Genomic DNA, 14,839 nt, shown 5'->3' with positions numbered 1-14,839 from the left:
CGAATATATGGGATGCCCCACCCCTTCACCGGGGCGCCCTTAAAGATGGACGCCCAGTTCGATTATGCCCCTCCACATATAATCCAGGGGTAAGTTATAATAGTGCCTAAGTGCAGTAATGTGCATACCTAACATCAATTAACGCCACTCAAAGGCTATTATTGGTACATAAGAATATAGAATAGCCAAACTGCATTAGACAATGGTCCATCTAACCCAGTAACCTGTTTCCAACAGTGACCAATCCTGGTCACAAGTACAGAAACCCATATGTAGCAACATTCCATGCTACTGATCCCAGCACAAGCAGTGGCTTCCCCCATGTCTATCTCGATAGCAGACTTTGGGACTTTTCCCTACCAGGAAACTTGTCCAAAACCTTTTTTTAAACCCAGATATGCTAATCCTCTGGCAATGAGTTCCAGAGCTTAACTATTGTTGAGTGAAAAAAAATATTTCCCTCCTATTTAGAGCTGAGAAATATCCAGATAACAGGAAGTTTCAGCCACATCTGGCTCAGCTATTTGTGTGGAGCGGAATTTAAAAAGGATGTACAAATTCAGAATTGAGACATCCAGGTCAGAATGTGTCAAGTCCCACAAGTATTTTAGAATAGGATCATTGTGTTCTAAAATATATCCAGGAGTGAATGTTGATGTACCAGTTATGATTATGGTGGAGCATCCAACCCTCAATTCTATAAAAATTGCCAAAAATTGTGTGCTCAATTTGCATGCGCAATTTTATTGATTAATGAACAATCAGCGCCAATAATTGGTTTTAACAAGCAATTATCGGCACTAATTAGACTTAATTGGCATGTACATGCCTAAAATGTAGGTGCAATCAGCAAGGGAGGCAAATGGGGATGGGCATTGGCATAATGGGGTCATTCCTAAAATTAACACGTGTTGTATAGAATAATGGGGGTACGAGCCTAACCTGGTGTGCGTAGATTTACACCACATTTCAGCTGGTTGCAAATGGCCATGCCTAAAGTTAGGCGCAATTCCTGGGTGTAAGTGGCTAGTCTATAAGCTGTGCCTAATTTTAAGCATGGTCTTATAGATTAGCGCCTTTTCACCACCGTTTTTTTTGGCACCGTATATAGAATCTAGCCCTAAACGTGTAAAATATCATGGGGTTGGTACAACAGTCTACACATTTATGTGGCAGCACACAAACATGCATGTTCTGAAACACCAACAGAGATAGCCAACCAGGAGTAGAGTTAGGAGGGTAGGCACTTCCAGTAACACAAAGGAGACAACGTAATCCTTGTATGCAACGTTTATTCCCAAAAAGATTCAACACGGCCGTATTTTGGCACTAAAGTGCCTGTCTCAGGAGTCTTAGATGAAGTGAAACAATGCTCAATGCCAACTGGGCAGTAGAAAACCTTCTGATAAATAAGTCGATAAAAATGCATCCACCGTTCGTCATCAAACTGGGTGTTCCTCCACTTACGTGGTCGATCCCTTTCCTGAAACAACATACATGTTTATGTAGCAAAATATACATGGTTATGTTAACCATTTTAGAAATACAAACATTTATTTTCCCTAACCTGTCAAGAGTCTGATTATCACTTGCCAGTTTTGCATTCCGAGGGTGGGGGGACTTCAACCTCTGGGTAATTAAGGAGGCAACTATCCTTAAGCCCTCCATTGGAGTGCTACTCAATACAAGCACTCTTCTAGAACATAGCCATCCTGTCTAGCAAAGTGTAAATCCCAATGTCAATCTGTGTCGACATATAAAATGCATTCCCATTCGGAAATCAGGACTATACATGTTCTTATTTTTTTAGGAACACCCTAGTTCCACCCAAATCATGCCATAAATCACAGCCCCTTGCCATATGGGATAATATTAGATGTGTATATCTGGCTTTATAAAAGCATAATCAAAATATGAGAACCCTCTATTTCACTCTAGTTATTAGTGTCCATAAACCCATATAAAAGTAACTACATATGTTAGAGAAACTTCATTGGCTCCCAATCAGAGATAAGAATAAACTTTAAAGTCCACACACACTGATTCATAAGATATATATGGAGAAGCCCCTAACTACATGATAAACCTGATTGACCTCCCAACCAGAAACAGATCAATGTCTTCAGATACTTACCTCAATTTACACTTTCCCAACTGCAAAGGAATTAAATACAAAACCACCTATTGCATCCCAGTTGCTCCTTTTTAGGCAGCCAACTTTGGGAACGCTCTACCAAGATCCATCCGAACAATCAATGACTATCTACCCTTCAGAAAAAATGTTGAAGACTCATCTCTTCAAGAAAGCTTACCCTAACGACCCAACTTAACTTTTAAGCCCACCCACTTGACTCCTGTCCTGACGACTATTATACCTTAGACCATGTCTCCCAATCTCCTTATGCTCATTCCTCAATCTTTTATTCTCCATCCTCCCTACACCATACCCCTCCCAATCTCTTTTCCTTTTCTCATCCTATCTTTATTTACCTCTCCATGTTCAATTTACATATCCCTAAAACCCCACTATTACTATGTTCTGTGTGGGAAAGCGCGGGGTACAAATGTAATAATAATAATAATAATAATAACTATATAGAATACCAATAACAACATTTCTAAATCTACTAATATAAATAAACCAAGTTCTTCTTGCCCATCAATTCTCACACATACTCTCTCAACCCTTTTAGACTCACTCAACAGACCTAATTAAAATATAATATCACTTTTTCCTTCAAAGAGATACAGTGAAAACATTTATTTATTTATTTTATTTATTTATTGCATTTGTATCCCACAATTTCCCACCTATTTGCAGGCTCAATGTGGCTTACAGAGTCTTGTTATGGAATTGTCACAGCTCATATCACAAGAAAGATAGGCTGAAATCTTATTTGCTTTTAAGTCACACTGCCCTTTATTTACTTCCCTGTTCTTTTGAGTCAACAATCCTTGTGTGTGCACTGAGTCTCTCTTCTTGTTTTTTCAAATATGCAAAAGTCACCTATAATTCTTATACCAATTGACCCTCCGTTCTCTTCTTCAGTACTTCAGTGATTATAAACATCTTCCACGTTCAAATCTATGGGCATTTCATGTCTCACCACTCCTTGTGAGCACCCTGCTGGATTCCCTTAGTAGGTTTAGAAATTTTGTTATTGGTATTAATAAAGATTCTATAATAAGAACATATGTAGTTACTTTTATAGGGTTTTATAAAAGCAGGATTTAGCTGTCTATACAATATAAACATCTAAATGCTGGTTTATGCACATTTCAAATGCAAATAGCGCTTCTGAAATAAGCACCTTTGCTATTTTTTTGTGTCATTTTGTTTTGGAAATGGCATGAAAAACAGTGTTGTTGGTATTATGTTCAGTGTTGTTTTAAACAAATGCACATTCCTACTTGTATGGCACAATTTTAAGATGGGGCAGAATTTTGGACGTCCAAATGTCCAAGGAGATCTAGAGGGGCATTTTCGATATGATGTCTCTTTAGACATGTTGCAAAAAACATCCAAAATCTGAAATAGGAAAGAAGGTTATTTTCAAAAAAGAAAAACGTCTATCTTTTTTTTTTTTAAATACTGTTTTGAACAAGGTTTTGTGATTTGGACATTATTTATTTATTGCATTTGTATCCCACATTTTCCCACCTTTTTGCTGACTCAATGTGGCTTACAATACATCATGAATGGTGGAGATATGTTAGAAGATATGCATTTAGTGTTATAGAAGCAGCTTGGGTAACATGATAATGATAAAACATAATAGTAAAATAACAAGCAAATATTATAAGACAATTCTGAATATAAGTGGAGGAGTGGTATATGTTCACATTTTGTTTTTCGGTCCAAAACACACAAAGTCAAGCAATTGGAATGTAGGAGGAGCCAGCATTTTTAGTAGACTGGTCCCCCAGACATTCCAAGAAAGCAATAGGGCAGTCTAGAGGGTACTGCAGTGGACTTCATAAAATTATCTCAGGTACATATCTCACCATTGCTCCCTTATCTTGTCTGCTGAGGCCCCCCAAAGCTCACTACCATAGCCCTTACGGGTGAAGGGGGCACCTATATGTGGGTAGAGTGGGGTTCTGGTGAGTTTTGGAGGACTCATAGTTTCCTCCACAAGTGTAACAGGTAGGGGGAGGTATGGGCCTGGGTCCACCTGTCTGCAGTGCACTGCATCCACCACTAGATGACTCCAAGGGCCTGCATGCTGCTTTAATGGACCTGAGTATAACATCTGAGGCTGGCAAGTAATGTTTTAATTCACATTTTGGGGGAGGGGGTTAGTGACCACTGGGGGAGTAAAGAGAGGTCATCCCTCATTCCCTCCATTGGTTATTGGCACCTTTTTGTGCCTTATTCGTTATAAAAACAGGTCTAGCTTAAAACATCTTAGTTTTAGTCCTGAACGTTTTTCTTTTGTTCCATTATGGCTGAAAAATATCTAAGTGTTAGGAACGGCCAGATCCCGCCCTTAACATGCCCCCAACACGCCCCCTTGTGATTTGAACGCACTTCTGATGGACTTCATAGAAAAACATCTAAAAATTGGTTTTGAAAATACCAATTTGGATGTTTTGTGAGAAAAACGTCCGAATGCAGATTTATGCCACTTTGTGGACGTTTTTCTCTTTTGAAAATGAGCTTCCTAGTCATATATCCTTAGTCAATGCGGAACCTTTAGTCAATGCGGAACCTGATGTCGCCTCTCTTCTTTTACAGGATAGCATCCTTACCAGGATCTTTTTCTTTCTGCAAGATGTAACCTCGATCGCCAAAACTGCTTGCGTTCTTTGGGAGCACAATGCATTGCTGTAGATGTGACGTGAAATGATGAGATGGTCCCTGGAAATGCAAAACCCTGGCCACGTTTGTTTCTCAAAGAGGCATCAAAAGGTCTGTTGGATATGTATTCTCACCGTAAATCTGATCAGTGTCATAAAACTGGTTTTGTTTGTTTGATGAGAGTTTCTATGGCATAGCCTGCCAAAACCACTGTGAGTGCATTCCTGTGGTTTCTGCATGCAGTTCTTAATTTGGGAACCTGAATTCAGTTTCCTTATCCACTGTTCACAGTTCAGCACTATAAAAAAAAGGCGTAGGTGAGCTTTATCTAGCATCTGCAGCCTACTGGGACTTCTGGTGATTTACTAATTAAAACTAATGTTTTTCACAGTCAGAATTTTGTTATTTTATATTCTAAGTTTCTTAAAGTGAAAGTCCTCTGTCTCTGGGCTTTATCTCCAGGATAGCTTTGGCATGGGGCATTCGTAATGGGCAATTGGCTGGTGGTAGCAGACATCACTGCAGTCAGGGTCTATCAAAGAGGTATCAATCAAAAAAGCAACTTCAGTGTTGTTGCTTTTGAAAGTACGAAGCATTTTTCTTTTTTCTAAGATTGGTGAACCACATGGAACATTGGTGATGAAAGGTGTGCTAGTGTATGTTGGTGTTGATTTGATGAAAAATCTTATTCCCAAGCAACATACAAAGTCAAGTGCTAGCAAAATACATAAAAATTCAAACAATCACCTAGGTGCCTCTATCTATTCTAAATCTGTCAAAACATATATCCATTAGAGAACGGAATTTTTTTTTTTTTAGGATCCTCAGAGTTCACATCATATACATTGCAATCAATAGTCTTCCCAGCAACGCTATGCACATCTTCATCGGTCCATTTTTTAGAATTTTTTTTTTGCTTTAATTCTTCAAATCTTCACAATTATAGTGCAGCAGGCAAGTATGGGCCTCATAGAAGACGCCACAAAAATTGTGAACATCTCTCTTTCTAATGGGCAGCTACCAACAGCATTAAAAAGGGCAGTGGTCCACCCTCTGCTGAAGAAAAACAACCTTGACCAGGATAAACTTGAAAATTACAGGCCAGTATCCAACATCCCGTTTCTAGGGAAACTCATAGTACAAACAGTCTGTGTTCAACTTAATGACTGATTGAAAAGAGAAACTGACTAGATCCATGTCAATCTGGATTCAGACCTGGTTATGGTACAGAAACGGTCCTTGTATCCCTACTAGATGATCTTCACAGAAACCGAGACAAGGGATTCGCCTCGATGTTAGTATTGCTTGATTTCTCTGCAGCTTTTGACACTGTGGATCATAATATCATGCTAGCACGACTGACAGAAACAGGTATCAATGGAACAGTACTTACTTGGTTCAGATCCTACCTATCAGACAGGCAACAATCCCATAATGTTTGGCAGCAACTCATCACCACCATGGACACTGATCTGCAGGGTACCACAAGGATCGATACTGTCATCTATTCTGTTTAATATCTACCTCAAACCACTAGCTGAGCTGATTCGGTCAATGGACACTCAGTTCTACATCTATGCGGATGATGTGCAGCTACTCATACCCATTGAACCTGACTTACCTAAAGCCTTGAATAAACTGATTACCTGTGTAGCATCAATTCAAGAATGGGCTAAACAAAACAAACTTTCCCTGAACCCAAGTAAAACCGAGCTTCTCTGGGTCCCTAACACAAGTGGATACATACCTGACATCAAAATCCCTTTTGGGAAGTATGAACTCCCCCTCGAATCACAAATCAGAAACTTTGGAATACAGTTAGATTCAACACTCTGATTCCCCAAATCCAAGCAACCTTCAAGAGCTGCTTCTACTATTTGCGACAGCTATGCTGCCTCTCTCCTTACATCAAAAGGTAAATCTTATCCCAATTGTACATGCCATGATAACATCAAAACTGGATTACTGCAATGCACTATACAATGGTCTGACTACAAAGGGCCTGCAACAGCTCCAGTTGATTCAGAATGCAGAAGCAAGACTCATAGAAGGTTGCAAACGACATGACCATATCACACCATTTTTGCAAAAACTTCATTGGCTACCAGTACAATACAGGGCTAAATTTAAAACTCTATGTCTGATTTTCAAGGGCCTGAAAGGAAATGGCCCTGAGTACCTGAGAAATAGGATGATCCTCCACACACCGCCAAGGACACTAAGGTCCTCCCAAGGACTTTCACTAACTACACCCTCTCCAAAAGACATTACACGATGTGATACCCACAAGCGAGCCTTCTCCAGAGTAGCCCCCACACTCTGGAATGCACTGCCTGAAAGGCTGCGCTTAACACAAGATTATCTGTACTTCAGGAAGCAGGTGAAAGCTGGCCTTTACTGGAAGAAGTAACTAACTTGCTAGTCTCACTCTCACACACAAGGAGTACTCAGGCTGCATATACTGCAGCAGGACATGTTTATCCACTCCTACTCTAGCTGAGATAACATTTAACCATTTCTCTGACCTCATGTGCAACTTTCTTTAAATCAATCACCTTACTTTTCTAACTCTTCCTACTTTCTTACCCTTCTATATGGTACATCTTTGCTTTACCCTTCGCTATCACCTATAATGTTCTATTACGTATTGTGTTGACATTGTAAATAGTATACCATGTGATACTTTGTATTGTGTTTGAATAATTTACTGCTGTAATTGTCTATTGCTCATGTTTGATCTATTCTTACTGTACACCGCCTTGAGTGAATTCCTTCAAAAAGGCGGTAAATAAATCCTAATAAAAAAAAATTGCAAACCACTCTCAAATAGCAAAGTTACTTAACTTGCAGCTGTTTCTAACACTATAAGAACCTCCGCCGACATGGCCAAGTTTCGATCCTTCCTCAGGGAAGAGGTTCAGTTTTTCAGCAGCTAGCACACTCTCGCATAGTGTTTAAAAAAAATGGAAGAATTAAAGTAAAAAAATATTCTAAAAAAAATGGACCGATGAAAATGTGCATAGCGTTGCTGGGAAGACTATTGATTGCAATGTGTATGATGTGAACTCTGAGGATCCTAAAAAACCTTTTCTGTTCTCTAATGGATATATGTTTTGACAGATTTAGAATAGATGGAGGAACCGAGGTGATTGTTTGAATTCTTATGTATTTTGCTAGCACTTGAATTTTGTATGTTGCTTGGGAATTAGATTTTTCATGATTATAAGTCCCCTGCATAAATTATAAGTCATAGTCCGTCATATAAGATTTATCATTTGTTGGTGATTTGATGGTATATGACAAAACAGGTCGTGTGTATACGATGTAGTGTGTAGTCGTATTTATTGTAAAAGGCTCCAGGAGAATCGCAAATGTGAGCGATTGTTAAAAGAATGCAGGGGCCTCCATCCTGCAAAATATAGAGGTGGCAAAATCATTATGCACAACAGTGGTATAGCCGAACTGATATTTGATGGGGTCTGAGGTTAACATTGATGGGTACCAGGCATTGTTTATTGGACTGGGTCACCACATTCAATTCAAGCTTCTGCTACTAACCTACAAATGTACTCGAACTGCAGCCCCTCCCTACCTCTCAACCCTCATCTCCCCTTACGTTCCTACCCGTAACCTCCGCTCTCAAGACAAATCCCTCCTTTCAGTACCCTTCTCCACCACCGCCAACTCCAGGTTCCGCCCTTTCTTCTGCCTCGCCTCACCCCACGCATGGAACAAACTCCCCGAGCCCATACGCCAGGCCCCCTCCCTGCCCATCTTCAAATCTCTGCTTAAAGCCCACCTCTTCAATGTCACTTTCGGCAACTAATCTCTACACCTCTACCCAGGAAAGCTAGACTGCCCCAACTTGACATTTCATTCTTAGATTGTAGCTCCTTTGAAGCAGGGACCTGTCCTTCTTTTATTTTTGTACAGCGCTGCGTAACCCTAGTAGCGCTCTAGAAATGTTAAGTAGTAGTAGTAGACTAGGTCACTATTGCTGACTGGGTGAGGTCAGACTCCAAATTGGAGGGCACCATGGCCCACCCAGGCTCACACATGACCACACCCAGAATCCTACTGCTGCAAAGTAACTCAGACTTCCCTTTAGCTTCTTTTGCTGCCTAGGAAGAAGTACCGTAGCCAGAATATTTCCATGTATTTGCCCTGTTTGTAAATCTGAAGCCAGGCTTGCTACTTGCCATGCTTCGACATTAGCGTCAGAATTAGTACAAGAACAGTGCTGGGCAGACTTCTACGGTCTGTGCCCTGAGAAAGGCAGGGACAAATCAAACTCGGGTATACATATAAAGTATCACATACCATGTAAAATGGGTTTATCTTGTTGGGCAGACTGAATGGACCGTTCAGGTCTTTATCTGCCGTCATTTACTATGTTACTATGTCTGTGCAGTGCGTGGCAGGCCTGATGAGAAAGTGTTGCTGAAGAGAATGCTGCTAAGTTTCTGAATTCACAGGAAAAAGAAAGTGACTCCACAAGGTCACGGATTTCCTGTCAAATTTCCTGAATACTCTGTTCAGTTTTTATTTTTATGTAGATTTTAGAGAAGTGAATTTGGAAGCATGGTTGGGTTGGGCTGGGCTAGAGATTACTTGCATCATTGACTTCTTTGAAATTACTTTTGCATGGTGTGAGTGCGTGAAGATTGTTTTCTTTGTGTTTTCATTAGTGGGATTTTCCGAAGCCAGGGTTTTTCATCAGCTAGCACTAGTCCAGTGGCGTAGGAAGGGGGTGGGTGGGGCGGTGCGCCCCGGGTGCACGCCGCTGAGGGGGGGGGTGTTGGCTCCGCTGGTTCCCTGCTCTCTGTGCCCCGGAACAGGTTATTTTCTGTCCCGGGGCAGAGAGCGCAGGGAACCAGTGGAGCCAACGCAGCTCCCAGCGATGTGCACTCCGGGCGGAATGGCCCTCCCGCCCGCCTGCCCCGCTTTCTATGGTAGAGTAAGCGCTCCAGGGGGGGTGCGCCATGCTGCACCCGGGGGGGGGGGGTGCACAGCGGCGACCTGCCCCAGGTGTCAGCCGCCCTCGCTACGGCACTGCACTAGTCTACTATCCTGGGGTATGTACTAAGCATTTTCTGTATAGAAACAAAACTGGAGAGAAGAGGGATGTATACACGAAGGATAAACATTTTTGGTTTGTTTTTTGCTCCGTTGTTTTTTTTTTCTCCCCAATTTTTCATTTCAACTATTTTTTTTTTAAATAAAAAATGTTATTATGTCTTTAAATGTTTATTGCATACTAAGGGCTGGATTATTTATTTATTTACAATATTTATTATCACATGACTTATATATCCTCGGTGGAGTACAATTAAAACACCCAGGTCTCCTTTTACGAAGCTACAGTAGTGATTCCAGTTCGGCAAATGTGACAAATTAAATGTGTTTTGTTGCATTTGCCGTGCCGAATCGCTAGTGTGGCTTTGTAAAAGGAGCCCTCAGTAAATGGCACTGAAAAAAGTGGTGTTCCGAGATGTGTGCCATTTATAGAATAGCACATAGTGCTGGGATCCACGCTCAACTTTGGGCACGAGGATTTACACCAACTGAAACCAGGTGTAAATCCCGGCATGCAAGTTGGGCATGGATCTGCATTATTTGATAACACTGCCCACATTTTAAGGAAACGCCCCTGACCCACCCAAGCCCCTCCCATGGCCACACCCCCTTTGCAGATCTGCACAGAAACACAGGCGCTATTTATAAATGGGTGCATAAGTGTGTTTTTGTGCATATTTGCCATTTCTGTCCCGCTTCGGCGCTTTGCATCTGTTAGAGCGTTTTATATAAAGGACCATGCATACAATTCCCCCGTAATTGACTTAGGACCAAATTCTATATATTGCACCTGAAAAATTGGTGCCGATTAAAGACATGCTTAGCATGATTCTATAAAGAGTGTGCACAAATTAATTGAACAAGCTAATCAGCATTGACTACTAGAAGATAACAATCAATTATCAGCACTAATTGGCAATAATTAGGGTTTAGGAGCATATCCGATTCTATAACAGATTGCGTCTAAATCCTTTCGCACATAACAATTTGAGGGTGTTCTTAGGGGCATTCCTGGGGGCAATTCTGGATTTTATGCACATTAATACAGAATCATGCTTAAGTGCTCCTAATTTAGGCACAGAGCACAAACTGGGGATACCTCGATGTCAGACAGACACAGCAGACAAAAGTAAAGGCTGAACATGGATGAGTCTAACACTGGAGATGTTATAAAACAATCCTTTACTGATGCAGATATGGAGGGATCCGACACGGTCCGTGTTTCGGCATGTATCAACGCCTTATTTAGGAACACTATAGTGCTAAGCGCAAATCTATAAAGGAAGCATCACATTATCTGCACCGTTTTTAGGCACTACTTATAGAATTTGCCCCTTAACGTGTGTTAATTCATATATGAACACATGTTAAATCCACTTAGGGGGTAATTCTGTAAGAAAGTGCCTATGAGGCTCATTTTCGGAAGAGACGGACATCCAAAAAGCAACATCAATCGGCACTTGGATGTCCATCTCTCAGAGACGTCCAAATCGGTATAATCGATTTTGGACGTCTTTATCAGAAGTCCATTGCAAGGACGTCCAAATCTCAAGGGGCAGTACCAGAGGCGTGGTCGAGGCGGGACTTGGGCGTTCCTAAGACTTGGACGTCTTTGAGCCATATTATATAAAGGAAGGTAGGAGCCTACAATTTAGACTTGAGCAGATATGTCAGCATTACAGCTGATGTAAATGTTCATGCCTAAACGCTGGAGATATACATGTAAGCTACTGTATTCTACAAGCTATATATGTGTACACCTACCTGTAAAATATGCACATATGAGCATATTTACAGAATAGCACTGAGGGAAAATGTTGGTATTTACATGCATATGTGCACACATACGAGCATATATGCCATTCTTCTAAACATGTATGCACTTTATGGAATTATCCCATAGGGGCATAGTTGTCGATGTGGGCTACCGTTAAGATGTGTTATTTTACCACTAACTCGTGCTATTTTAGCACAGGTCCCACTTTATGCAATGAGACCCAGTTACTGATAACTGGAATTAATAGTAAAATCTTAAGGGTAGCCAGCATTGATAACTTCCCCCCTTAATTAAAGAAAGAAGAAATGTCTCTAGAAATCAAAATCACAGCTATATATAATAGAAGTGATCCAAGTATATGGCAATTGGCAATCAAGCCATTGTGACATCATTGATGAGATTGACTCGGAAGCATTGGTGGAATGAGGCATTATGACATCAAAATATCAGCTCTGGTTTCTAGAGACATAAACTCTCTGCACTAAGGAGGAAGTTATCAATGTGGGCTACTGTTAATATGTGTTATTTTACCACTAACTCGTGCCATTATAGCACAGGTCCCACTTTATGCCTTGAGATCTACTTACTAATAACTGGAGTTAACAGTAAAATAGCATGTCCTAACAGTAGCTCACGTTGATAAATTCTCCTCTTAATTAAAGAAAAAAGGAATGTCTCTAGAAATCAAAATCGCTGCTATATGTAGTAAAAGTGATCCAAGTATAGGGCAGTCAAGCTATTGTGACATCACTGATGAGGTTGGCTCTGAGGCATTGGTGGAATGAGGAATTATGACATCACAATATCAGCTCTGGTTACCAGAGACTGAAACACTTCACACTAAGGGGGGAATTTATCAACGTGGGCTACCGTTAACACGTGTTATTTTACCACCAACTTGTACTATTTTAGCACCGGTCCCATTTTATGCAATGAGGCCTAGTTACTAATATCTGGGATTAATAGTTAAATAGCCTGTCTTAATAGTAGCCCACATCGATAACATCCCCCCCTTAATTAAAGAAAAAAATGTCTAGAAATTGAAATCACTGCTATATGTAATGAAAGTGAGCCGAGTATAGGGAAATCAAGCCATTGTGACATCACTGATGAGGTTGACTCTTAAGCATTGGTGGAATGAGGCATTATGACATCACACTATCAGCTCTGGTTACCAGAGACATAACCTCTTCACACTAAGGGGGGGGGCATTTATCAACTTGGGCTACAGTTAACATGTGTTATTTTACCATTAACTCTGCTATTATAGCACAGGTCCCATTTTATACAATGAGACCTAGTTACTGGTATCTGAGGTTAATAGCTGAATAACACATCTTAACAGTAGCCCATGTCGATAACTTCCCCTTAATGTGCGCTTGTAAGCTACACTAACAAACTGAATGCACGTCCCTAGGAGAAAACCTTCAGTGCGTCTTGCCCTATAATCAGAACTCATTTGTAACCGCATAAACATAATCACTGGGGTTTCATATGCAGCTGCTTTCTTCCACTGACTCATTTTCAGTTGTTTGTAGCTACTGCCAAGTAGTACATTAATATTTACCCAAATGGTAACCCCTACTACCCCTCCACACCAAACAAATTCCCTAAACTTTAGCATGTGAAAAACTATCCAAACGTCAGGTCACCAAAGTGCATAGGATCTGATTGTTTCATTCATCATTCCTTTATTTTTCTGGCTCTCAACATGAAAATATATTTGACATCTGATCAAGGGATTAGTGTGGTTGTCAAAGCTTTGTGAACAGCATCATTTTGGGGAAATTGATGACATAATCTGCAAAGAATTCATTGTAAAAAAAATTTGGCAAGATGAGAGTCTGATCCGTCCAGATTTTTCTCCCTTTCTGTGTCTATGGTAAAACAGCTTAGTGAATCAGACTCTGAATTAGCTCAGGTTTGTAAAATTTGAGTTCTCTGAAGGTGGTCAAGAATTTTAGGGCTTCACTAAAGATTGCCTATTTTTTTCTTCAGTTATAAGCAGCTGCAAAGTTTATAATTTAGTCTATGCTGTGATCGAATTCAAGAAAAAGTTTTACATGTGGACAAATGTCAGAATTTCTTCTTCATCCAAAATCAGTGTGCTTCCTGGCAGGGCCGCCGGTAGGGGTGGGGCAGGGGGGCAAAATTCCCCGAGCCCGGCCTCCAAGGGGGGGGGGGGGCTGGTGCTGGCAAGCTTGTTCCTGCCTGCTTCTGGGTCTGTCTCTCTCCTCCTCCTGTGTGCCAAGATCTGGATAATTGTATTAACGCGATAATCTGGGTGATCCGACTTATCACGTTAATGCAATTATCCGGGTCCTGGCACACAGGAACAGGAAATGACTACTACTACTACTATTTAGCATTTCTATAGCGCTACAAGGCATATGCAGCGCTGCACAAACATAGAAGAAAGACAGTCCCTGCTCAAAGAGCTTACAATCTAATAGACAAAAAATAAAGTAAGCAAATCAAATCAATTATTGTGTACAGGAAGGAGGAGGGTAGGTGGAGGCAGGTGGTTACAAGTGGTTACGAGTCAAAAGCAATGTTAAAGAGGTGGGCTTTCAGACCAAGGAAGGAGCAGTCAGACCATCAAACCTCCTTGAGTCAGACACAACATGATAAAGGGGTGGGTGGGGGCAGTGGCCCAATGTGGGGGGCAGCCCGAGTGTGTGGGGGGGGGGGGTATAGCACAGTGGCCCAGGTGAGGGGGCGGTCGGCGGTCCTGCCCGGGCCCGGCTGTGTCTCTTGGCGGCCCTGTTTCCTGGTTATATGCACACTAAAGTTGGCAAAACAGAATCATTAACTGCTAGGGAAGAAACTTGGTGGTCTTTTTATTAAGCTGCACTAAAAAGTGGCCAGCGCTGTCCCCAGCGCAGGTCTTTTCTCCTCACTGAGGCCATTTTTAGTGCAGTGGTAAAATGGCCCCATTTCCCGATATTCCCATTAATGGCCACGTGCTAATTTCCCCATTAGCTGTGTGGCCATTAGCGGTGAGCACTTTCCGACACCTGTTTTCTAGTGGTATGCGCTGACGCGCTAATCCTGCACTAATTAGAACAAATTTCACAATATTTAGATTTAATCCACCTGGTGTTTACTGTTGAATACAATTCTCAACTATACTGCTATCAAACTATAAATGTTTCTCACAGTCCCCTTCTGAGAGGAAAATGACT

At 41.2% G+C, this 14,839-nt stretch overlaps 1 protein-coding gene across 6 annotated transcripts in view; it reads left to right on the top strand.

Annotated features, from left to right (window-relative positions):
• The window catches only part of IL15 (interleukin 15), a 322,051-nt gene that overhangs the window by 88,837 nt on the left and 218,375 nt on the right, over positions 1–14,839 (top strand). For all 6 annotated transcript variants that reach the window (XM_030191693.1, XM_030191697.1, XM_030191691.1 and 3 more), the window contains exon 2: positions 4,739–4,912. In XM_030191693.1, coding sequence (XP_030047553.1) covers positions 4,847–4,912 — 66 coding nt within the window. In that variant the 5' untranslated portion in view covers positions 4,739–4,846. The remainder of the gene's footprint in view (positions 1–4,738; positions 4,913–14,839) is intronic.

This window comes from Microcaecilia unicolor, chromosome 2 (assembly GCF_901765095.1).
Source record: "Microcaecilia unicolor chromosome 2, aMicUni1.1, whole genome shotgun sequence".
In the NCBI taxonomy this organism is placed as follows: Eukaryota; Metazoa; Chordata; class Amphibia; order Gymnophiona; family Siphonopidae; genus Microcaecilia; species Microcaecilia unicolor.
The sequence above is the reverse complement of the archived record's forward strand: the minus strand, read 5'-3'. Positions and strand labels throughout refer to the sequence as shown.